The sequence below is a fragment of the Oryzias latipes genome, chromosome 8 (genome assembly GCF_053564925.1).
Source record: "Oryzias latipes strain Hd-rR chromosome 8, Olatipes_Hd-rR_3.1".
NCBI lineage: Eukaryota > Metazoa > Chordata > Actinopteri > Beloniformes > Adrianichthyidae > Oryzias > Oryzias latipes.
This window is the reverse complement of record NC_136244.1, coordinates 16,772,377-16,795,654: the sequence shown is the minus strand read 5'-3', so window position 1 is coordinate 16,795,654 and position 23,278 is coordinate 16,772,377. Positions and strand designations below refer to the sequence as shown.

The following is a 23,278-nucleotide window of genomic DNA, read 5'->3' as shown; positions in this document are numbered from 1 at the left end:
AGTCACAGTCAGTCATGATTTGGGCTGCAATGTCCAGCACTGGTGTTGGTAACTTCTGCTTTCTTCAATCCAAAATCACTGCAACAGTCTAGCAGAATGTTCTAGAGGACATCATGATTCCTTCAGCTGAGGATCTGGATGGAGATGCAGATTTCATCTTCCAGCAGGACCTGGCCCCTGAGCGGGGACCACAAGGAACAAATACAGTTTTCCATGATATTCTAAGTTTTGTGTGCATCCTCCCCCACAACTGCCCGTCACACATAAACGTACTCTGACAGCGGTGTGTGTGGGCTGCTGCCAGCACATCCTCGCAAAACTCAGAGCCCCTGTCTTCCAACATTACCCTTCACATGAGAATAAAACAACAACAAAAACAGCAGGGGGATTGTGCTTCCATGCAAATGTTGATGACCCCGGCACAAACCTCAGGGGTTAATTAGAGGTTGTTAGTGAAAAGCATAGAGAGGAATGAAAATATGCCCAATAAAGAGAGAAGTGGTGTTAAAGCAGAAGTTGTCATTGTGTGTTTGAGAGTAAACACACATTCTAACAAGAAACACAATTTAAAAGTGATGTTGACTCTTCCCACCTACCCTAACTTAACAGATTTACCCATTATAAGTTATGGCAATGCTCATAAAGTTGTCTTCTTTAGAGGAACCTTTATTATATACAGCAAGTGACTTTTTTATGATCTCTGCAGTCCATCTTTAGTTAGTTAAACCCAAAGTGAGTTCTTATAGTTTCATCTCCTTTATTTGTTAATTAAATATTTAACTTTTATTAATTTTGTCACATTTCTTTAAATTTTGACTTTTTTTTTAAACAATCTATACAAAAACGGACCCTCTAGGAATAGTTCAAAAATTCTTCAAAGTTGAAAAACATTTTAAACTAGCCAAAGAATCTGCAGATGGGGTAAGATAAGAATTCTTATTTTAAGAGAAAAATTCTATTTTATCAAGCATATTTTTCTTATTTTGCTTTGAAAAACTTTCTTAATAAGAATAATTTTCTTGAGGACAAAAAAAAGACAAATTTTCTTTAAAAATCTTCTTAAGATTGAGTTTTTTTCCTGTGCATCGAAGCCATTTGGAGCTCGTCAGGTCACCGTGAGGCGGCTGTGCACACAAGAGGACCCTCCAAATTCTACCTTGAATTGTGGAGACTGTAGGAGCTTTTTGCTGCAGGAAGAGACAACAAATGCAGACAGATCTGTGGAGGTCAAACCAAAGGTCACTGAGGTTTACTAGTCCCGTCTCTGGACAGACTAGCACCTCTCAATAATGGTAGAGACAGACAACAATGTCTGCTCCATTGGTCATCCAGAGATCCACAAACCGTTGCAGAATTTCTTACAGCTAAATTATTGTTAAGATAAAAATGTGCTTTTAGTATCTTTATTAATCATTTTGCGTTATTAGGTGTTTGCAGAGACTGATTTTAATGAACCAAAATCAATCAGCACGTTTAACCTGTTAAAGAGAGATGCGTGTCGACTCTTCTTTAACCTCCAATCCCGCCCGCCTTCCTTCCGTCATCACTGCTGTCTAGCTTTGAGTCGGTGTACCCGTGGTATGCCAGGTATTGAGAAACAAAAGAAAGATTACAGCTTAGTACTACTATGTGCATGACTGCACATAGTACATTACAGACTAGTAAGGTCATGCTGATGCTTGCATAGAAATATTTTGTAAATTGTGCCCCTGCATATAGGATTAATCTAATTTGATATATGTTTTTAACAGTTTAACACTGTTAAATATTTAATATAATTAGTTATAATATTTTAGTTTGTACCCAGTAGTGAGGAAAATGTGTGGTCTTTTGGATTAGCTTTAAATCTTCCCCTTTATCTGAAATCCTTTTTTTTTTCGGCAGTCATGGAGTAATTTGGCTCTGAAATGACCTACCTAGGTAAACAAAAGAAGTTCAACCCAAACAAAGACATGGACGCAGATAACAGGCCTGTGTCACACAGCACTGATAGCTCAGGGAGATGGATGTGAAGGTCCTGGCATTACGAGGAGGTTAAGTAGCTGATTAAATACATGAGAAGAAGTTCTTTTTTAAATTGTTCCATAGCTGTGGATACAATAATTCTCCTTTTTTTCCCGTTTCCCCTCATCTTGTGCAGTCTTTTCAGCTTTTAATTCAGCATTTAGTGTTATGCTTCCAAGGAATTTGAGTGTGCCAAGTTTACAAATTGCTCAGGCTTGTTGCACTGGTGGAGGAACCCGGTCAGCGCCTGGATGTGGGCTTGTAAATGTCTGGTCAGCGCTGCTTATTGTGAAGAGATCGCAGCTCAAAGGCTGAGGGAGATTGTGAGGCTCCGCTGTTCTGTACCCACATTTACTCTGTCAAATCAAGGCCTTTCTAGAAGTGTTTTTCTGTTTGTTTGCTCATAATCACGACCTCTCTCTTGCCTGTAAATAAAAACATAGAAGATTAAATATTTTACAGAAAGACACATCTGATCAAGAAATCGAGTGTTTGAAATCTATGCTGGCAGCTATCAGAGATGATCATCAAGGTTATCTCGTGGAGACTGCGATGTCTCTAGAAACGAGTCTCCTTTCTTTTTTTCTTTTTTTTTTCTCCCCATCCATCCCGAAAGGATTCAAAAGCATTCTTTTTGATGACACTTGCAGACATGTTTGTGGACACACATAATGGTTTAAATTTACAACATGTATGTGATAGTCATCTTATCTTTTTACTTCTCTCTGCCTTTTTCGGTTTCTTTTTGTTCTGCTCGTTCCCTCACTCTTTCACCATCTCAACAATAAATCTGCTCCGCTCTGGGAAGTTTTTATTACTTTTCACTAAACTTATTCCTGTTTCAGTCATTAAAAGTGGCTGATTTATTGGGGTCTGTTTGGTCCTCTTCAAAATAAAGCATCTTTTTTTGTGGAGTTGTTTAACTTAGGGGGAAAAAAGCACATGAGGGATGAGGATTTGTCCCTTTTTTTGTGCTTATTTTCATATCCTCGCCATAACTTATTTACTTTATCTCTGCTCTGAATTGGATTGTTTCATAGAACGTTTCTCCTTTTTTGTTATTTACAGTTTTTTTCAAGTGAAAACAAGTTGCATCCTTGGCTTGTGCCACAAACAGATGAGTGCAATCGATGGTGGAGACCCTGACAAACTCTGTTAATTGACTGATAGTGGAAGGAGTCAAAACATGTGTGAATGACGATGCCTGAAAGGCCCTCTGTTGAGCTCAATGTTTGTCTAGCTCCAGTCAAGCAGGAATGCGGGGAAAAAAAAGAAGTTGTTTTAGGGTTTATGTTTCCCTCTTTATTTTTCTCATCCCCTCTCTTTAGGTAACCCTCTCACACCTCAGCACACATGGACTTGAAGGAAAAACAAACACCAAACAGTCATGTTTTGTATCTATAAATCGGCAGATTTTTATGGTTCTAGCTTGTCGAATCATTTTTTCCTGGCTCTCCGTGAAGGAAAGTTTTATGCACACACTTTTGGTATAAAAAAATCTCGATCTTCAGAAGCATTACACTGATCTTTATTTGACCGGTTAGCTGGACGATACTTTTACAAGGCAGTAAGTCATTCATCGAGGCCGCCATTAGTGGATTGTATTTTTACAGTCAATAACTGTGTGTTTCGGGTAACAGATCTCGACTTGTGGTTTTGTCACAGTTGGAAAAATACACCAGCATGCATCTGGAATGGACTAGATCTACTGTTAGACATGCTGTCAGTATGCAGTGCTTAAAGTGGAGTGACCTAATCAAGAGCGACAATTCCAGGATTCATTTCTTATGTGGCATGGCTTTGGTATGCAGAAAATGGCCGTGCAGAATTGCATATCATTGCTTTAAATGACTTTTCTCTGGTGTCCTTCATTTTTGTATTTAAGCATTTGGGTTCTTGACTGACACATAGGAGTTTCTCAAGTTAACATTGTGGAACTTTTATATAAGAAAAAGCTAAATTAATGGGAAAATGTAATTGTTTGTCATGGAAATGTATGACCTGGGTTTTACAGGGAACCAAACAAATTGTCCAAAACCCAGAAAAATAGAAAATGTGTAAAAAACAGACAGAATACCAATCAAAGTTAATCTAAGAAATATACATTAAAAAAACTGTACCTTTCAAAACTTTCAAAACAATATAGGCTAATGGAAAGGAAAAGGTTCGCTAAAACCCAAATTTTCCAACGATTGATGTGGTTTGTGAGCTGTGAATCTGAGAATCTTAAAAAAGTATATATATATATATATATATATATATATATATATATATATATATATATATATATATATATATATATATATATATATATAAATTGTTAAAATGTGAATTTAACTGAAGGTAAATTTGTATTCTTTCACTTAATAATAAAATCTAGTTTTGGCCCTAGTCAGCCGAACCGTAGAAACAGGGAGGAGGTTCATTGTGGTCTTGACCTAGCCTCTTCATCCTCTGTGTCCCTTGCCATCATCCTCTTTCCTCAAACGGCGCTGGCAGTTGGGGGTTCCCAGGCCCCCAATGACAGGTCATTAAATGGTCATCTGGCTGAAGGCCTGGGGTTGACATGCGTTCAAGAGCCCTTTATAGAAACAGAAAGCCAGCCGAGTCAAACTGATGCAAACCGGAACAAACGTGCTGTTTTTCCTGTCACCAGCCTCCAGAATGTCTCACTCTCTGCACAATCTGCAAGTTTGTGTTTGTTTGTCCCACAGGGCTCTCACTCCCTAGCCTCTGCTTTATTTCCTATGGACCCCAACTCGTCATGCCCACCCACATTTGTAAACAAGCAGAGCCCCACCCAATCCTGAGTGGAAAGCAAATGAGCCCTCCTGCCAGTTTACGACCGGTGACCTGGCTGTTTCATTACAGAGTCAGTCTGGACCTGTTTCCATGCATTCAAAGCTTTGCACGAGTAGAGTTCTGTGTGTTCAAGCTGGCACAGCCATACGCCAGTTTAGAACAGAGCTTTTTTCTTTTTTCTTTATTGATACTAAACAAACAGAGCAACATTTATACGCTTTTATTTTGTGTTTTATTTATTTATTGATTGATTTTTGTAGGATCAATTGCAACAGATTTTTGTCCATGATGTGATTGACTTTTACTTTGCATTTTACTAATCCCAGACTAAATGCTCCCAACAAATTAGAAATAATGCAGAAGGTTTAACTGTGAATTTAAACCAATTTTCTGCCACCAGAATGGACTTTTATCCTAATGTGTGATGTAAAAGGTCTACAAGAAAAATGTCATTATTAAGAACCCTAAAGAGGGCATATTTACCATACCTATTTTTGTAAAAAAGAAAAAAAAAAAAACTTTCCTCTCACTTTTTTGTAATCTGGGTTAAGAAAATGGCAGTAAGTATAAGGTCTTGCTGTGCAGTGCATGATAATCATCCATGTGCAGAAAAAACGTTAATAAAGCTTTCCTCCAGGATGGAGGTAGGGGGTCATTTTCCAGGCTGCACCGGTTTCCTCTGCTCTACTGTCAGACACTGAGTTGCATGTGAAAACTTGGGACTAGGTAGGAGTGTTCGATGGGTCACTGCAGACCCGCTGACATGCGCCTCAGTCAGTTTAATTAAATCCTGAGCGCTCACATGCGCCCGTGCCTCTTTGCTGCTACATGTGCTTGTGTGTGACGGCCGCTTGACAGGGGCCCAATGAAGCACGGAGAAAGAAGGGAGGGGGCAAGCAGGCACTTGGCAGCCCATCTGAGGGGCTCGTCACCGGGGCTCAGACGTGGCCACAGCTGCTCCTTCCGCTGACAATCTCAGCTTTTCTTCGCCTCTTAGGAACGCGGAGCGTCAGCTCTAATTCCCTTCTAATGAACTCTGGCTACTGAAGGTAGCTGGCCAGGCAGACCCAGGACACTTATTAAACATACAGAGTGGAAAAGAACACAAACTCTGTGGAAAAGGCGGATTGTAATACGCTTCTGAGAGCTGTCAATGTGCAGCTGCAAAAGAAAGCCATCATCTTAGCCTCTTGCTTCATCAACACCAGTCAGGGTTTGATTGAAAAATGTTTTAAAGCAATTTTTAGGAATAACTAATGATTTTTTCACAGTGTTACATTAGGAAAGTCCGCAAACATATAATCTTAAAATCAGATTCACTTGGATTACTTAAAAACTTCTTTGAATGGGTAGTCTTTTTTGTGAGTCTTTAAGAATTTGCAAAAACACAAATTAGTATAAAAAAAAGATTTTTTCCCAAAAAAAAATTTAAATTTCGAAAAGTAAATTTCAACATTCATTTTTAAAATGTTTTTGGCAATTGGAAAATGTCAATCTTACCAGCTGTAATGATGTCTTTATTTCAAAATTTATGAAAAATTCCTACTTTTGTTAAAAAGAGGATTCAGGTGCAACCATTATTAAATGGACGATGATCATTTGCGCTCATGTGTCTCTTTATTTAAACTGTTGTTGTCTGAAAGACCACGCATTTGCCACCCTGATGATACTCCAACACCTCCATGTTCCTTTCAGAATCACATTTAATACAAGTGGATTAATCTGCTGGACTCCTTCTATTGTTGAGGATTGTCTGACACCCCGGGGCTCGCAGTGCAAGTGTGCATAAAACCATTAACTGTGTCAAAATCCTTCACACTGGATTAATAATCCTGAAACAGATAGACTTTGTTTAAGCAAACGATGACGTCAGAGAGAGGACGAGTTTATCGTGAGTTCATGTGGTTTTTATTTATTTTTTACGAAGTGATTGTAAAAATAATTCAAAATCATGTGCTTTAGTGGTTGTTCTGTGAAATGGGGACAGATATTTTTGGGTAATTTTTTCAGTATAAACACACATTTTATCATGTAATAATAACATCTAGTAATGTGTATTTAGACCTAAGTATAAGAAAGTGAGTAGTCTTGAAATTGGTCACTTTTTTGTAAATATAATGATATTACTAAAGGTAGACTGTTTTCTGGATGAAAACTGACCACGTGTCACAGAAGAATGAAAGTTTTGTCGCACCTCAAAGCCTATCAGTCAATTTCAGGAATAACAGATAACATTTCTTGTACATATTTTGGGTTTCAATCCCTTTTGTCAGAAAGTATGACAAAAACAGACATAAAAGATTCTGTTTTGCTGCAGATCAAATTCTGTCAAACATGACAAAATAAAAAGACATTTTAAAAACACATTCTTATTGTCATTCTTTTAGCTTAAAAACATCTTAAAATTACTTTTTATGTCAATAATGAACACAAATAGGTATTGAGTTTTGTTACCTTTGTAGTTTTCAACGTTTAATCTAAAAGTTTCAGCTGTCTAAAACCACTGAGGAGTTACCCGCTGAGCTACAGCCTCAAATGTATCAGTGATTCTTTACCGTTTAGGTCTGCATGGGGCTTGATAGTAGTAGACGAGGTGCAGGGTTTTCATTTGTAAGGTCAGTAGGTGTGATAAAGTTATCTGATGGTCAGTCCCTGCACCTATCACTCAGTCTCCCTGACAGGGATCAGTAATCAAGTAAGTGATAAAGAAACCAGAAGAGGGTGATACAGGGAAAAATCTGCAAACAGCTTCTCTCTTTATACACTTGACACATTTTTATTCTTACTTGTTTTTTATTTTAGTCAATTTTTCTCGTGTTTTGTCAGAAATGTTTGTGTTAAAAATTTTCCCCATAAAGTGTTTTCTTCAAAATAGTCAAACCTTAAAAATCTGTTTTATTTCGTAATTTTTTCAGACCTTCGTAGGGTCCTCTCACCTCTAGTTGACATTTAAAGATTATTGCTCCATCTCGTGTGTTTTTAGTAGAACAGCCGGTCGTGATTCAAAACCCCAAAGATAGATCCGACTGAGAGATTCGGATCTGGTCATAGTTCAAGCCATAACCTTTTATCTCTTTAGGCCTTTTTTTTTTCCATTAGCTCCATCCATACTGAGCACATTATAGGTCTGCATACATGTGATGTTATCAACGTGACTGCATGTGTCTGCGAACGCCAACAAACGTCTAACTGTACTGTGCTAGCTTAGGAATTTAGATTATTGTTGTTGTTTACAGGTGTGTCACAGCCTTGTTGCCTCACATTCTGGGTTTACTACCTCTTATAGAGTCTTTATTTTGTGTCTCTATATGTCTCACCTGTACATTACGTAGTCTTCAGTTAGTCGACCAGCAAAATATGAACACGAGTTTTTTTTCATTAGGTTTGTAACTTTTGTCTGAATTTAAAAACTGAAATAACTATTTCAAATAAATTTCAGAAAAAAGTTTTAGGCGAGTTTTATGAACTTCTACTGATCTTAAAGAGGAGTTATAATCCATAAAGTACCATTGAATGTTTGGAAACGAACCGTAATGACCCACTCCGAACGTTTTTTGATCTAATGTAAAAGTGTTCTTAACGGTCCTTTAATTATGCTATTTTTAGATAAAAGAAATTAAAAATTAGTGTTGCTTTCAGAAGAGAGGCAGTTTTTCATTTGAAGTTTACCTCTGAGTTGTGGGCGGCACTATTGGATGCATCGGAATGGGGCAGAGTAGGGAGCTTTGGCCCGCCCCGTGTATTTTCTACGTCACAAACAAGCTCTTTTTCCAACGCATTTATTCATCTGCTCCTAATTCAGGATTTGAATATACTCGGAAATGCAAATTCAAGTCTAATTTTCTTTATAAATGTCCTCTATTATGGGAAAAAAAAACATAATGTTAAAAACACCAAAAACACATTTTTCATTGGAGTTGGACTTTAAACCTGCATTGAAAATGCCTTAGAAACTCAGTAACGGCAAACGTTTGTACTTTTTTTTTTAAATCATTAGGTGTGTTTTTTTTCTATTTCCAAACCAAATTTACAAAATGTAATGAATTAAATGTGTTGTGGTTTGTTCTTTTAGACAGAACTTCCTACATTTTTCTGTTTATTAGATGCTTAGTTGGATTTTTTTAGTGTTGATTTCCCATCAAACTCCAGCTGCAGTTCCATAATCACATGTTCTAATCGATTTAAAACAGTGTTTTTATTTTTTACTCGTCTCACCCTGCTGTCCGTCTGTGTGGAGCTCCATTAGTCGGTCATCCTAATGTCATACTAAATCTCATCTATTAACAAATGACAACACGTTCTCATAATCCTAATACACCTTGAGTGGTTTGGACTCGAGCACAGACAAGTACAGATGCTCACTGGAGTAATATAGCTGTTATATCTGCTGGTGCTGAAGGCTCCTGTCATGGGCTGAAGGTCATATCATGACGCGCGTTTGGCTCAGCGAGAGGAAGCGTGAGGCGATGGCAGACGAGACAGAAGGCGCGCTTTCCCTGTTTCTGTTTGGAGTAAATGTTGATAAGAACAGAGGCCCAGTGACAGACAGAACAGGAGGATTTGTAAAAGGATTTTGTTTGGTGGAGGATTTTGAAAGGTGTTGGAGCATTAGCGTGTGCAGAAAGCAAAAAGTTGGAGATAAGTGCAGTCCCTTTTTTTTTTTTTGCTGCTTGTTCTGTTAAATGTGATGTCTAATTTGCATTTGTATGTTTAAAGAGAAGACCAGAAGCAGTACAGCACCACTGTTTACAACCTGTGCAGAAGTAGCATTTAGTTGCACTTGTATGCAATGGAGCTTCTGCAGCTCTCTTGGCCAGCATGCGCATGCATGTACAGATGCGTTCTACTGTGTGGGAAAAAGGGCTTGATGGAGAGGTAGAGCGTGGAAATGACAATAAACAGGAGCAATTTTCAGTGATAAAGCTCTGCTCCTATTATGCGCTTGTTTAACATGCAGCACTTTTACTGTGAGAAAAGCGGAGATAAGACCTTCGGAAAAGTAAAGGTCACTCAGGGGGAAACGATTTAGTCCGGAGGCACAACGAGAGCTCACCACACCAGCAAGGTAATGCTGTTGTAATGAGTGTGAGGGCTATGGGAATGGAGGTGTTTAGGGACTCCCCATGGACTGATTTGGACATGGAAACACAGTCAACCTAACAAAGTGTGGCTGCCCCTCGCTGGCTTTACAGGGTGAAAAAGATGATAAGAGACATTGACTCAAGTTTTTACTGTGTCCAACTAAAATTTATCCTATTTTAAGTTGATTTTAATTCATGTTTATAATGTGTAATCCATTTTATCTTCCTTGTTGTTATGGTATCTAATAAAAAAAAAGTTCAACAAGTTCTGTTGTGATCCTTATAGAAATAAAGCCAACATTTTTGAAAATGGAATTAAAAAACACGCATTGAAGACAACCAAAGGCCAACCCTTTGAATTTGTTCAAAAAAGAGTTTATTAACGTTTAACTGTAACGTTAAATACCAATACTTACAATGAAAATAAAGGATCCTACCCCCTGTGTTCAAAATGTTTTCTTGATGTTAATTTTTGCTTTATGTTATTTTTAGATTTTGGATTTGGACCAAAGAAATGTATGTCTATATATAGACAAATCAAAAATGTATATCTATATATAGACAAATCAAACTTTAGGTGATTATTCATGACTGGATATGAAAAATAAACAATGTAAATATAAAAGAAGATAAATATATTCACATATACATGCAAATGATGCCATTATAATGAGTTCTGATTAAAAGAAAAAGCCTTTTAAACAAGGGCCTTCAGGACTTCCTGTTTGAAACAGGTTTAAAAGCAAAACTAAATGCATCCAGGTTAGCTCGCTTAGTAACCTCTTGGTGGCTTGTTAAAAAAGCACGCCCAGCTTCAGTCCAACACAAAGCGACCCAACTTCACAGCAGAAAAAAAATAAATACAGGCTGGTTTCAAAACCTTTCTTCATTAAAGTTGGTATAAACTGAACTAGGCATCACGTTTATATAGGAAATCCTTTTATTTGATTTTAACACCAAAATTCCAATCAAAGGGGGTGTGGTCTTTGGATTGTTGAATCCTCGTCTCTAAATCAGTCGTTCTGTGTCTGTTCAAACAATTTCCAGGCTTGTTCTCATTCTCAAAAAGTCAGGGTTTTGTGTTGCTAAAAGAGTGAGAACTATGAACGCTGGGAAATAAATACAAACGTCATACTTTTTCTGCATTGGACACATCCCCATAGGCCTTTTTATCTTATTTTAGCAACAGTTGTTAGTCTAGAATAGCTTTAAGATGATTAACAGTAATGACAAAAAATTCAAAATTCACAAAAAATGACTACACCACACAACATCAATAGAAAGATGGAAAATCAAAGTAGCAGAACAACACAGTCTAAAAGTAAGAATTTAAACTGAAGCATTAGAGAACATTTGAACAGTTTACAACAAGATATTCAAGTTGCTGTACGTGCACACATATGGTGCACGTTACCGAGCATTGTCGCCTAACGTACCCAAACTAAGTCTGTTATTATGCTGTCAAGTGTGGTGCATTACATCATCGCTCTGCTCCTCTCAAGTGGCGTTCCCCTTTAATAGCAGCCTTACACAAGGTCATCATCCAAAGCACGTTACTGATAGAACTCTCAGGGCTCCAATATGAGGGTTTTAGATCTACAAGCACTTTCTGCCCCCCTTTATGTGTTTGCCCAGCCTAGGAAAATCCAACTCAACACTGATAGATGCAGAAGGGGGGGTTAGAACAACTCACTAGGTTAGAAAACAACAGAGATTATTGAGCGTGCATTGAATTTGTGCAAGTATTTCCTGTTTGTCTTTATTGTACTTTCCACATTAAGAGCGTGAGCGCCGCAGCTCTCAATCCCCTTAATTCAAATCATGTGTGGAGGCAGGTGACTGTGGGCTTGTTCACGCTGGTGCTGGGGAAGATTTAAGGCACAGCCGGAACATCGACTGACATCTCTGGACAAATCATAAATATCTATCACTACCTGTAAATTTTACTTCTTTGAGACTTCCCTCCATCTCTAAGAATCCTTAAGAGTCACAATTTGAGGGAGTAAAAAATATTGCTTGATTTAAAAACCTGTAAATCAAATATAGTATTAAAAATACTATTGAATGTGATTAAATAAGGAAACGGACTTAATGGGAAGTTAATAAAATTGCTTCTTCGTGTCAGAAATAAGTTTGACTTCATTGCTTGTCAGCAAAAATTGGGTAAACTCCGCCATCTATTGGCAACTCAGTGACACTGCAAGGCAGTTTTTTTTTTTTATCAAAAAAGCAATTGGATGAACTTTTTTAAAACTCTTTTTAAACTCTTGTCTCTACAGAATGCTGATTCCACTCTTTGATGAAGACACTGGTCTGCTCCTCATCACTGGCATGGTAAACCATATGTTACACTCTTACATTTAGTGTCCTGACAGTCGGAAATTGGTTACTACTCCTGTACATGTTTAATTTCTGTCCTTGATTTTAAATAATTAAACTTTCAGTAACGGTGATTTAATTTTCTGTCTTTCACAGGGAGAAACTGTGATCGATTGCTTTGAGATTTCTTCCTCTGACCCTTCAGTCTCTCAAGGTGAAACTTCCGTTGATCACAGAAAAAACATCCATAAACCAGACTATTTATGACCTTTAACCTCCATATATATTTCTAGTGAGCCACTGTCTGTTGGATAATTCAACTCGAGGGGTTGCCATGGTTCCCAAGCTGGCGTTAGACGTCATGTCATGTGAAGTGATGCGCGTACTTCAGCTGACTGACAGCTGCGTCGTCCCCATCAGCTATCAAGTTCCTCGCAAGGTACAAACGCGGAGCGGATCTTTGACCTGCGCTTTTCTTGGTGGCTCTTCTAACGGATGCGTCTGTGCTTTTGATGTTTGGTTCTGCAGAATTCTGGCTACGAGTTTCAAGAAGACCTTTACCCAGACACTGCAGGAACATCTCCTGCCATGTCTGCCAAGGAGTGGTGGCAGGGAGGGAACAAGCAGGTCACAAATACTCCAGATTGGCTAGTCGCTCCTGTTTGTTTGATGCTCATTCAGTTTTTTTGATGAAGCTTTTCCGGTTTGTTGCAGGTGGAGAAAGTCAGCCTCCACCCAGACAAACGACCCAAACCCTCAGCAAAACAACTGCCTGCGATGAAGGACAAAGCCAGTGAAGGGAGCAAAGATGTGAGCTAAACATTTCTGCAACTACCGCTTTTGTTCTCCTTGGGTTGAGACCACAGGTTCCTGGAGGTAAAAACTGTAGGCAGTGACCACCCTCCGCCTTTTACAGGGCCATCCTCGCGACAGCTCCACCTCTAGCAGCCCTCTGAGCACTCCGAGCAGCAGTGCTGTCCCTTCCCGCTCCCCTTCCTCCACCTCTGGTCTCTCCTCTGGCTTCCTCCCTAGTCCAAGTCAGGGTGCCAAAGCTATCCAAAACCTAATGGGTAAAGGAAAAAAAACACATCAAACACGTGTCTGTCAGGGTAAAACATTTGCCCTAACAGGTTCTGTTTCCAGGGCCAACATCCAAGTTCCGTCACATCCAGGGAACGGTGAAGCACAAGGACACGCACATCACCAACATTCGCGGACTTAACCTGACTACGCCCGGAGAGTGCGACGGCTTCTGTGTCAACCGCCAGCGAGTGGCGGTCCCTCTCGCCATCTCTGGAGGCCAGATCGCTGTATTTGAGGTAAAGCAGCTGCAGGTGGATCTGGGAGCTTTTCCTTTCTCATGCATAACAACTTGTTCCTGTTGTCAGCGCTCCCAGCCAGGGAAGTTACTAGACGCGTCCCTGCCCACCATCCAGAACTCTGTGAATGTGGCCGATTTTGCTTGGGATCCCTTTGACTCTCACAGACTTGCTGTGGGTGAGTAACGCCAAGTTCTGAGTTCATTGGAACAAAACGTTTCTCCAGATAATAAACTGAGCCTTATCAGTCACTTGGTTGGTATTGTGTGACATTCTGTGTCTCTCTTTTCGTTCAGCTGGAGACGATGCTAAGATCCGGGTGTGGCGGGTACCAGAGGGAGGGCTAAAAGAGACGCTAACTGAGCCTGAGCTCATCTTGCAAGGCAGGAGCTTAAATCTGCTCAGTCGCTTTGTTTTCTGTTACCTGGAGTTGACTAACATTGGTTGCATCTATTTGAAGGGCACACAGAGAAGATCTACTCCATTAAGTTCCACCCTCTGGCCAGCAATCTCCTGGTTTCTTCATCATATGATCTCTCCGTTAGACTGTGGAATCTGGAGAGCAGAGAACAGGTCAAACTTCTCACCGGACACCAGGACCAGGTGACGGATCAAACACCCAAACAGGGCATGGTTAAAGTCGAACTTCAATCTCCTTATTTCTTGATTTTCTTTCGTGTTGTTTACACTTAGGTGTTTGGCGTGGCATGGAGCCCTGACGGAAAACTTCTGGCCACAGTTTGCAAGGACGGGAAAGTCCGCATTTATGATCCCCGCAGGTCCACTGAGCCTGTGCAGGTATGCCTGACTACATGTCAACACTTAGCTTCAGCTCCAGAAAAAGACGAATTTCTGGACTTTTTAACAATCCCCATACTTTTTTTTATATATTTTTCCAGTTTAAAAGCAAAAATCTACATTCTATCTTTGATTTTTGCCTTTTTATTATTTTTTCTTGTCATTTTCAAGGAGGGTCCAGGTCCTGAGGGTCACAGGGGAGCTCGTGTGGTGTGGGTGTGTGACGGCAAGTACCTGCTGGTGTCAGGATTTGACAGGTACTGGAAAAGGGTTGACATGTTTGGTACTTGTAGTAAAACTAATCTTGTCCGAGACTGCCCTTACTATGGTCCCTAAACCCTTTTTGTCCTCCTCTAGTCGCAGTGAAAGAGTGCTCTACCTGTACTCTGCAGAATCGCTGTCCTCTGGGGTCGTAGCCAGCATTCCTGTGAACGTTTCCCCCTCCACGCTTATCCCGTTCTACGACCCCGACACCAGCGTTGTCATCCTCACTGGAAAAGTATACACACACACATCTAACAATGATTTCCTTTTGACACGGCTGTCAAAACTATAACAAACTATAAAAAAAGATCTGATTTGACCGAAATAGAATTTCTGCATGTTTGCTTGTTCTTCAGGGCGACACCAGAGTCTACATCTATGAGGTAGCTCCTGAAGAGCCCTACTTTATTGAGTGCAGCAGTTTTAACTCACCGGAGCCTCATAAGGTATCAACTGAACTCCATCCAATCTGACGCCTCTGGGTATTTAAATGAGAAGTTTTTAACAGTTGAGATGTTATCTGACTTTATTTGCAGGGATTGGCTTTTCTGCCTAAGACTGAGTGCAACATACGCGATGTGGAGATAGCCGTAGGACTGATGCTTACCAAGACAACCATAGAGCCTGTGGCCTTCAGAGTGCCCAGAGTCAAAGTGAGCCAACAGCACCCCCGGGTGGCCACTTAGCAACACTACCTAACTTTACGCCCGATGCCACCATGCTATTAAAGAAACTTTGCAAATCTCTGCTTCCAGAAAGAGTTTTTCCAGGATGACCTGTACCCGGACACAGCTGTGTGGTGGGAGAGTGCCCTGACGGCCTCTGCCTGGCTCTCCGGCTCCAACGGCCAGCACAAGAAGATCAGCCTGAAGCCCAAAGACATGACGCCATGTACGACAAACGAAAAATATCCAAAAGAACTTGATTTTTAGATGGGGGTGCCTCTTCTGCATGTCAAGGCTTGTCGCGTCATGGTATGCTTCTGTGCTTCATGCTTTGTGCTTTTCCCAGTGAGTGAGGCCCCCAAAGAGGCCCCAGTGAGGAAATACCTGCCTTCATCTGTTTACTTGGAGGAAAAAACTGATGAGCAGAAAAAAGAGGAGGTGAGAGGTCACGGAATGACTGCCCCTTTGTGTCTTGTTCTAGTCAAATAACTTCCATAAAAAAGCTCTTGCTTGTTTATCTGATATGTAAACGATTGTGTGTGTAATCCAGCTGCTGAGTGCCATGGTGGCTAAGCTGGGAAACATGGACGACCCGCTGCCGCAGGAGTCCTTCCAGGGGGTTGATGAGGACGAATGGGTGAGTGTGAGGCAGCAGAAGGGCAGAATGAACTTCAGTGTTTATAATGCTCTTCATAAAATCCTAAAATGGAAGAAAAAGAAATAGTTTTTATTTTATTTGTTGTGTATTCCTTTTAACGGATTATGTTTACTTTTTTTGCGTTTTTTCTTAAATAAATAGAATTGTCATCAAAAGTGTGGCGGCCTAAAGTTGTTGTGATCTCCTTCTACTTTCTCTCTCTGTGATTCAGGATGATTAAAAGGGAAGCCATGGTCTGCTTTCTGATTCACGGTGCCAACAAAAGACAGGAGAGGAGAGCTCTAGAGATGCCACTTCAGAGTTTTGGGAGAGATGATTGCAGCCCACTGAACACACAAAACCACAAAGCACAATTCAAAAACAGATATCACACATTCCTGTTCTAGTGCCGTATGTGTTAACATTGCAGAAAATCTGAATTTACATGGTGTCGTTGATGTTGTTAGTGAAATAACCGCTTCTGTTTTTACTTATGTGTCTTTTGGGGATCTATTTGAATGAAATAATAACTGTTGTTTACTGTATCAGGAAAAAATGTCCTAACATTACTAAAATAATTAATGAAGACACTTTTAATAACTAGATATCTTTCTTGCCACACTGACAGCAAACTGCAAAAGGTTTTTGTGCTCCTTTGGCTCCTTAACCAGATCAAATAAAAGAGAAAATGAATTGTTTACACATTGGAATATGACAATAGTCTGTATTCAACCCTCAACTATCAACCACCGCTCATTTTTCATACTGGTCACTCAAAAAAGCACAAACAGTAACAAAGTGAAGCCGCTTGTTCAAATAAATAAATAAAAATTCCACTTGGATGTTTATTTTATGGTGTCTTAATCAAAATTTTGGTTGAAAAAAACAACTTTTAATGCTTTAGGGACACAACAGGGTCATCAATTGTAATGTTTGCTTAGGAACTGGAATTTTAGGGACTTATTTTATGTTTTTCAAACTAACGCTCCAATAAAATGCCAACATGGTTATATGTAACTGAACCAGGTATTCCTTGAATCTTGAATAAAAGTTGGGATCACAGGTTAAAACTAATCTTTTTTGTGCTTTTAAAGCCAAATTTTTACTGTTGTGAAGATCTAAAAGATGCCTTTTAAAATGATTGTTGCTTCTTGTTTACTGGGAATGTAATGACCTCTGTTGGTATTCGGATGCTTTCATGGATTTTCATTCTAAATGACCTAATGTTCTTTTCTAACTTTAGTTACTAATATGTAATCATGGTGTTAGTTAGATTGTAGGTATTGATAGCTTACTGTAAATCCATCAGGTAGTCTCTCCTCGGACTACAGCAATGTAATCAGTTTATAGATTTGATCCGGTAACGTTTGTTTGCACTTTTTGGTGAACTTTGCTGAGCCTGCAGACTTAGCCTGCATTTTTGTGCAAGTCAGATTTGAAGTCATGCATGCCAAGTGTCATCAGGGTTTTCCGTGATGTTTGTCATCAGGATTCTGAAACATCGTGTTGGATTATCTTTGTTTGCCTTTCTTTATGTCGATAAGGACTTTTTATAAATGGAACAAGTTTGATTTTAATTAAAAAGTAAAAATGGTTTGTGGACTTTTTTTCAATATTGTCTTGAAATAAACTACTTTTCACTGCAGTTTTTCTTGTCTTGTCTTTCTTGTCTACCAGTTTCAAGAACAAATGTTTTCCTCTCAAAATAAAGCAGTCCACACAATTTATGACCTTTTGAAAAATAAATAAACAAATAATTACTTCAATTAGAGACTAAATAAATATCTAATATACTATGAACGGCTTGTTCCAAAATACAATCAAATGATTTGAAAGTGAAAGTCGTGCAAAAGCAGCAAAATATCGCAAGATAAACTATTCAACTCTTTAACCCACAATAATAAAATGAGCGATCCAACTCCATGCACACAACTGCTTCACTACCTTTTATTAATGAGTTGCTTGTTGACATCACTTCAGGGTTTTTGTGTATTTTACTAAGAATACATTGACTCTGACACAGCTTTTTATTTTTTGTCTCCTCTTTTTTATAAGTTGCATTTACAAGTTAGTCACAGCATTTTCGAAATATAAACATACCTTATCATGCCTTTTTTATTTCACTGTAGATTATTTTCTGTAGTTATGTTTTAGTTTTTATTCCACTTTAATGACAGTGACACTTTATATTTTTTTGTTTCATGTTTTTAACCAAAATAATAAGATTTTTTCCTCGGTTTTGAGAAAATGTTTCCTCATAACTATAACACACTACTTAAAATGTTTTTGCTGTCTTAACTAATTCGGAGGAGACTGCACTTAGACCTCCTGGCCAGCAGGTGTCACTGTAGCAAATCTAGATTTTTTTTTGTTGAATCGTCTTTCAACTTTGACCCCTTGCTAACCTTCAGTGTCCATGTGTGCAAACAGATGCTGCTTTTCTTGGAGGGGGCACTTTAACACAAAATCATGGTAAGTTTTCACAGTTTTAGGTTCTGTTAATTCACCGCGTGGTTCATTAGCGAGTCACTGTTAGCATCTATCGTTAAAGGGTTATGTGTGAGTACGTAGTAGCTAGCCGGTTCCGTTTTGACATCAGTGTTGCATAAGTTAAGGTACACACACACAGTTGTCATGTGGAAAGGGAAACTAGCTAACACGTTTAGTGTTAAAAAAGAAAAACAAAAATTCATAATTCTAGATTCCAAAGACATACATTTATATTGTGTTTAAGAAACAAAAATCAAAATAAGCTTCCTTTTTTCTAATTGATATCTATGTCTACAAGTTCATATTCCTGTTTTCTCTTGACTTATATCCTCTAAAGCTAAACACGAATTAAAAAAAGTCTTTATTGGGTTATTAAAATAGAAGGACTGTCAAATGCTTACTTTACAGTTATGATAAAGATTAAACAGGAGATGGATAGAGGTGTAAAATCCCCTGCCACAAATCTGTCTGAATTTTCTCTGTATTTTAATTATTTTTTTATTTTTATTTTTCATAGGCTAAATATCTTGCACAGATCATTGTTATGGGAGCACAGGTGGTAGGACGGGCCTTTGCACGTGCTTTACAGCAAGAATATGCAGGTATCTAACCACATTTTGGTATTATATTGTTTTTTTTCGTCTCATAAATAAAGGGAAATAGATCATTTATATTAAAGTGACAAGCAAACCCTTTGTTTTTAGCCATTTTAATCCCTTGTATCTTCCAGCATACTTTCAGGGAATGAGTCCCTGTTAAAACTGTCTTATTTATAAAAATATAGTATTTTAGGCAGCCTTTATTAATTCTTCTTAACAAAGTGACACACCATATAGCTCTTTACATAAGTTCTTAACCGCCTGCATATTTATTGTTTATGTTAACTTGTGTTTTTTTTAGTTTTTTCCATTTTAGATAGGCACAAACACATCACTAAGTATTTTGACTTTTATTTTAGTCTTCATTCAGTATTTGAAGTCATGTTATTATTCTAGATTAAATTGGTTAGTTTACAGTTATTCTTGACAACCATTTGATGCATTAAAAGTTTGCGCTGTATTGACAACACACAAACTTTGTTGAGTATGTAAAAGCGTTTTTTTTTTGTGTCTTCTTTTGCTGTTGCTTCCTCAACTCCACTCTTTTAAATGGAGGAAACCAGCTGTGAGATGAATTGATGATGAATATCTATGCTGGATCTCCCTCACACAGCAAGTCAGGCCGCGGCTCGGGCCAGGGGTCGGTCGGGTCAGCAGTCGGCTGCAGCCTCCAGCCTCACTGGAATGAGCCTGCAGGAGGCCCAGCAAATCCTCAACATCTCCACGCTCAGTCCTGAGGAAATTCAGAAGGTGAAACAAACTAGTATCCCTCTTCTAAGGGTGTTTGATGCTACACTGGTGTTTTTTAACTTTACTAAGTAAGACCATTTGATTTGAAAAATGCTTAATACTTTTAAATCTAGATTTATACTGCTTTGCACTATTCAATTCATTTCAATATGCTGTGTTTGCTGTTTTTGAGAAGCTGGGAAATAAATGTGAATTTTGAGTCAGTTCAGAGTAGAAATGCTATGAAAATTTGCACCAATCTTCTCACATAATCTGGCAGCCTGTTAGAGTGTTTGTTAAATTTTTTGGTCTGTAATAAAACCGTGTTTAACACATCTGGAGCAGGTAATGTTTTTATACATTTACATGGTTATGAACCCATCTTTGGCAAAAAAAAATCTGATTTCTGATCTTATATTTGACACACCTCACTAACCTGGAAAAGCCTCCTTACATCAAACACAAAAAAGCGTAGGAAGCCGTTGTTTTAGCATCAGTTTATTGCTCTGCATGTAAGCTGCAATATTTGTATTGTAGTTTTTGTTATTGTGGATCTTATTGTTTTGTCTGTTTTATATTATTCATTATCTTTTTTTTTCTCCTCCAGAATCGGTCCAAATACACCACCTGTTTATAATAAATTAATAAACTTAATGAATGAATGAGCTAACTGATGTTAAGTAAATTCAAATCTATCTTAACATATCAAAAAATGCCCTTTATGCGCTGATTCACTGCTAAATCTTGCCTATTCAACCATTAATATCTTATTTTTTGATTTTGCTGACTTTAAATAATAACAGGTTTGATAGAAGATTCTGTTTTTCAGGATAACTGGATTGTAAAGGTTGATCTAGAAGATGTTTCAGTGTTCATTGGAGTATCATCTTCATTAGATCCACCTTTAAAGTCCAGTTGTTCTGAAGAGCAGAATCCTGGGATAACATGACCTGGATGACTGAGAATCTCCACGCTCATTTAGTAGGTTTATGTAGTTTATTTGAAGTTCATGTTTTTAGTGTTTATCTGAAAAATAAATGATTTGATGTTACCTAAAAACTAAAAACAAGCTGTTTGTCTTCATCAGAAATATGAGCACCTTTTTAAAGTCAACGATAAGTCAGTGGGCGGGTCCTTTTACCTCCAGTCAAAAGTAAGTAGAACTTAAGACTGTGCCTTCTTCATATGATTTAGTCCGTTTCGGTCATTCCTCTTTGCTGGGAGGAAATCTCTGCACTATTGTGTTTTGGATGTCTTGTGCTGTTTCTGTGCAGGTGGTGCGAGCAAAAGAACGTCTGGAGGAGGAGCTAAATATCCAGTCAAAAGATCCAAATCAGCAGTCACAGAATACGGAAACATGAAGTCAAACTGGCCCTACCTGCTCTGGGTTCCCACCGCCCCCTCCTCTGTAAATTATACCCCAATAAAAGCTCTTTTTTTGTCTTTAATCTTTGTCACTTTTCAAACATTGAGCCAAACACAAATGCTGAGTAATCCTCTGTGTGTGAATAAACAAAAAAAATGAAGACAGGCATATCAAATGCAACTTTATTAAACATTTTTGCTTTCATTGACATTATCAATATTGTAATAAAATTCCTCTAAAACAGGAGAACACACCTAGGTTGTACCAACTGGAGACTTTTACGACTCTAAAACTCTGCATGTTAAAACACAGAACATGATGTCAGGAAAAAATATAAAGTTTCTTATAATCATTTTTGTTTCATATAGTGTATAACTTCTGTATTTAACTATAATAAAAAGGCACTTGGAAAAAAAATGAAAATACTGACATAATATTTCACAAATGTGCAAAAACATAACTTGGTACAGGCCTTGTGTGGCCTTAGTCTTGTCATTAACCCTTTGTGCAACACTGTGGCACTTTGAAACAACGTGGCCTCCTGTGGTGACCTGGTCTGTTCCGCTTTGTGTTCTGGATCTCAGTTTTGTAACAAGTGAGGTTGTCATTTCAACTCTCCAAAGGAATGTACCACTCTTTACAAATAACATTTTTTCAACCAATTCTATTCACTCCACAAGGAGGGAAGAAAGTGCAGTTCATTACAGGCTGAGCTCAAAGGGTTAATGAGTCATACAGCTTATTTAATATTGAAAATGTGTGGACCGTGTCAGGATCCGTGTCATTCTCAGATTTCTGCTGCCGCTCTGAGTCTGGCCCTCCTCTTCCGGAGAGATGAACTGAGGAGGAGGAGGACGCTGTTGCCATGGCAGCAGTGTCGGCTCTCAACACCTGTTTGCCATCACGCACCGGTTCGTTCATCCACAGCTTCGGAACTCTGAATTTGGTTTGTTTTGACCTATCTTTAGTTAAAAAGGCTTTGTTGCCAGGAGGTGTAGAAATTGAGCCTTTTGGCCTTAATCTGCAAAAGAAGGAGGGCAGATAGAGTTCAGTGGCCTAGTTTCCTGCAGGCTGGTGTGCCTGTGAGTGGCTGCCGCTCTGCAGCCAGTGACTTCAGAGCTGAAAGGGCCATTTGCAGGGTAGCAGATGGAGAGCGGCAGCACAGCACAGCCATCCTCTGCTGGCAGACAGCCTCCACCCCTATCTCTCCCTGTCTTCCCACCATGACTTATTTATTAAAACCTAGCCTTTCTCTTCGTTTTCCCACCCTCATTAGTCATCTTTGTTTTCACTCTATGATGTCTTTTTTCACTTTGATATAAAGACTAGAGAAAAGGAAAGTAGTTAGCAAATGATTTGATCTTCGCTGTATGACATAATTTAGCCCTCTGAACGTAATCCTTTTTCTTTTACTCCCTCAGCAGTGGTTCCCACAGTGGGCTCACAAATGCTCATAAATTATAAAATGTCAATAAGTAATAACTTTAGTGAGAAGAAACATCATGACTTGATATTTCAAAAGGTAGTAATCGTGAATACATCTTTTAAAACTTTACGAAACGTTTTAATCGGGTTATTCATCGAAAGAAAAAAGGTAGTGGTTTGGCACAAGTAAGAAAAATCTTTTTAAATGATTAAACGATTCAGATTAAGTCAAATAGATTGTAAATTCTGGCAACTGTTTAAATTTTACAGATTTACTCACCATCTTTGGAGCATCTAACTCATTTGGTGATAGAGGAGAATTTTTTTAAATCACTTTTAATTGATCCAAAACTTTACTTAAAATTGATTTATTACAAACTGTGACATATTTCAATTTCTGGTAATGAACTTTTCTTTGCATACCAAGTGCAAATGTAAAAAAAACTAATTTGTTTACAGCTATAAAATGAACATTTTCCTTCTTTATGGCCAGAAAAGTAAGGATTGTAGAGGAGGTTAAAATTTTTTTATTTCAATAACAATTTGTTGTAAATAATATTAATATATCTTAAGTTTAAAAGCCATTTTCTGTAAGATACTCAAAAATATGTTACAAAAAAAGTTACTAACAGTAGAATATTCAAGACTTGGGTAGGGATTCTTAAAAAAAATAACAAATGTCTTTTTGGTTTTTTTAGAACCTTTCTCTGGAGTCAGATGGTTATTTATTTGTTGTTTTTTTAAATTCACCACTGACATTTTGAGTTTTTTTCTTAAATT

The 23,278-nt window shown here is 38.3% G+C and overlaps 2 protein-coding genes across 2 annotated transcripts in view; both read left to right on the top strand.

The window, feature by feature from the left end:
• Positions 1-17,534, top strand: part of coro7 (coronin 7) — an 83,720-nt gene extending 66,186 nt beyond the window's left edge. Inside the window, exons 10-28 of the mRNA XM_011478177.4 lie at positions 12,167-12,221; positions 12,363-12,420; positions 12,500-12,645; positions 12,735-12,833; positions 12,921-13,016; positions 13,123-13,276; positions 13,350-13,525; positions 13,595-13,703; positions 13,822-13,908; positions 13,986-14,128; positions 14,219-14,323; positions 14,495-14,580; positions 14,681-14,822; positions 14,944-15,033; positions 15,124-15,240; positions 15,343-15,478; positions 15,599-15,690; positions 15,803-15,889; positions 16,122-17,534. Of these exons, the coding sequence (XP_011476479.1) occupies positions 12,167-12,221; positions 12,363-12,420; positions 12,500-12,645; positions 12,735-12,833; positions 12,921-13,016; positions 13,123-13,276; positions 13,350-13,525; positions 13,595-13,703; positions 13,822-13,908; positions 13,986-14,128; positions 14,219-14,323; positions 14,495-14,580; positions 14,681-14,822; positions 14,944-15,033; positions 15,124-15,240; positions 15,343-15,478; positions 15,599-15,690; positions 15,803-15,889; positions 16,122-16,130 (1,987 nt within the window). The 3' untranslated portion in view covers positions 16,131-17,534. The remainder of the gene's footprint in view (positions 1-12,166; positions 12,222-12,362; positions 12,421-12,499; positions 12,646-12,734; positions 12,834-12,920; positions 13,017-13,122; positions 13,277-13,349; positions 13,526-13,594; positions 13,704-13,821; positions 13,909-13,985; positions 14,129-14,218; positions 14,324-14,494; positions 14,581-14,680; positions 14,823-14,943; positions 15,034-15,123; positions 15,241-15,342; positions 15,479-15,598; positions 15,691-15,802; positions 15,890-16,121) is intronic.
• A 680-nt stretch (positions 17,535-18,214) lies between these two features.
• On the top strand, positions 18,215-21,496 carry pam16 (presequence translocase associated motor 16). Its single transcript, XM_011478174.4, has 5 exons — positions 18,215-18,361; positions 18,897-18,981; positions 19,592-19,728; positions 20,795-20,860; positions 20,982-21,496. Exons 1-5 carry the CDS (start codon positions 18,359-18,361, stop codon positions 21,066-21,068), a joined length of 378 nt encoding a protein of 125 aa, XP_011476476.1. The 5' UTR covers positions 18,215-18,358; the 3' UTR covers positions 21,069-21,496.
• Positions 21,497-23,278: the final 1,782 nt, after the last annotated feature.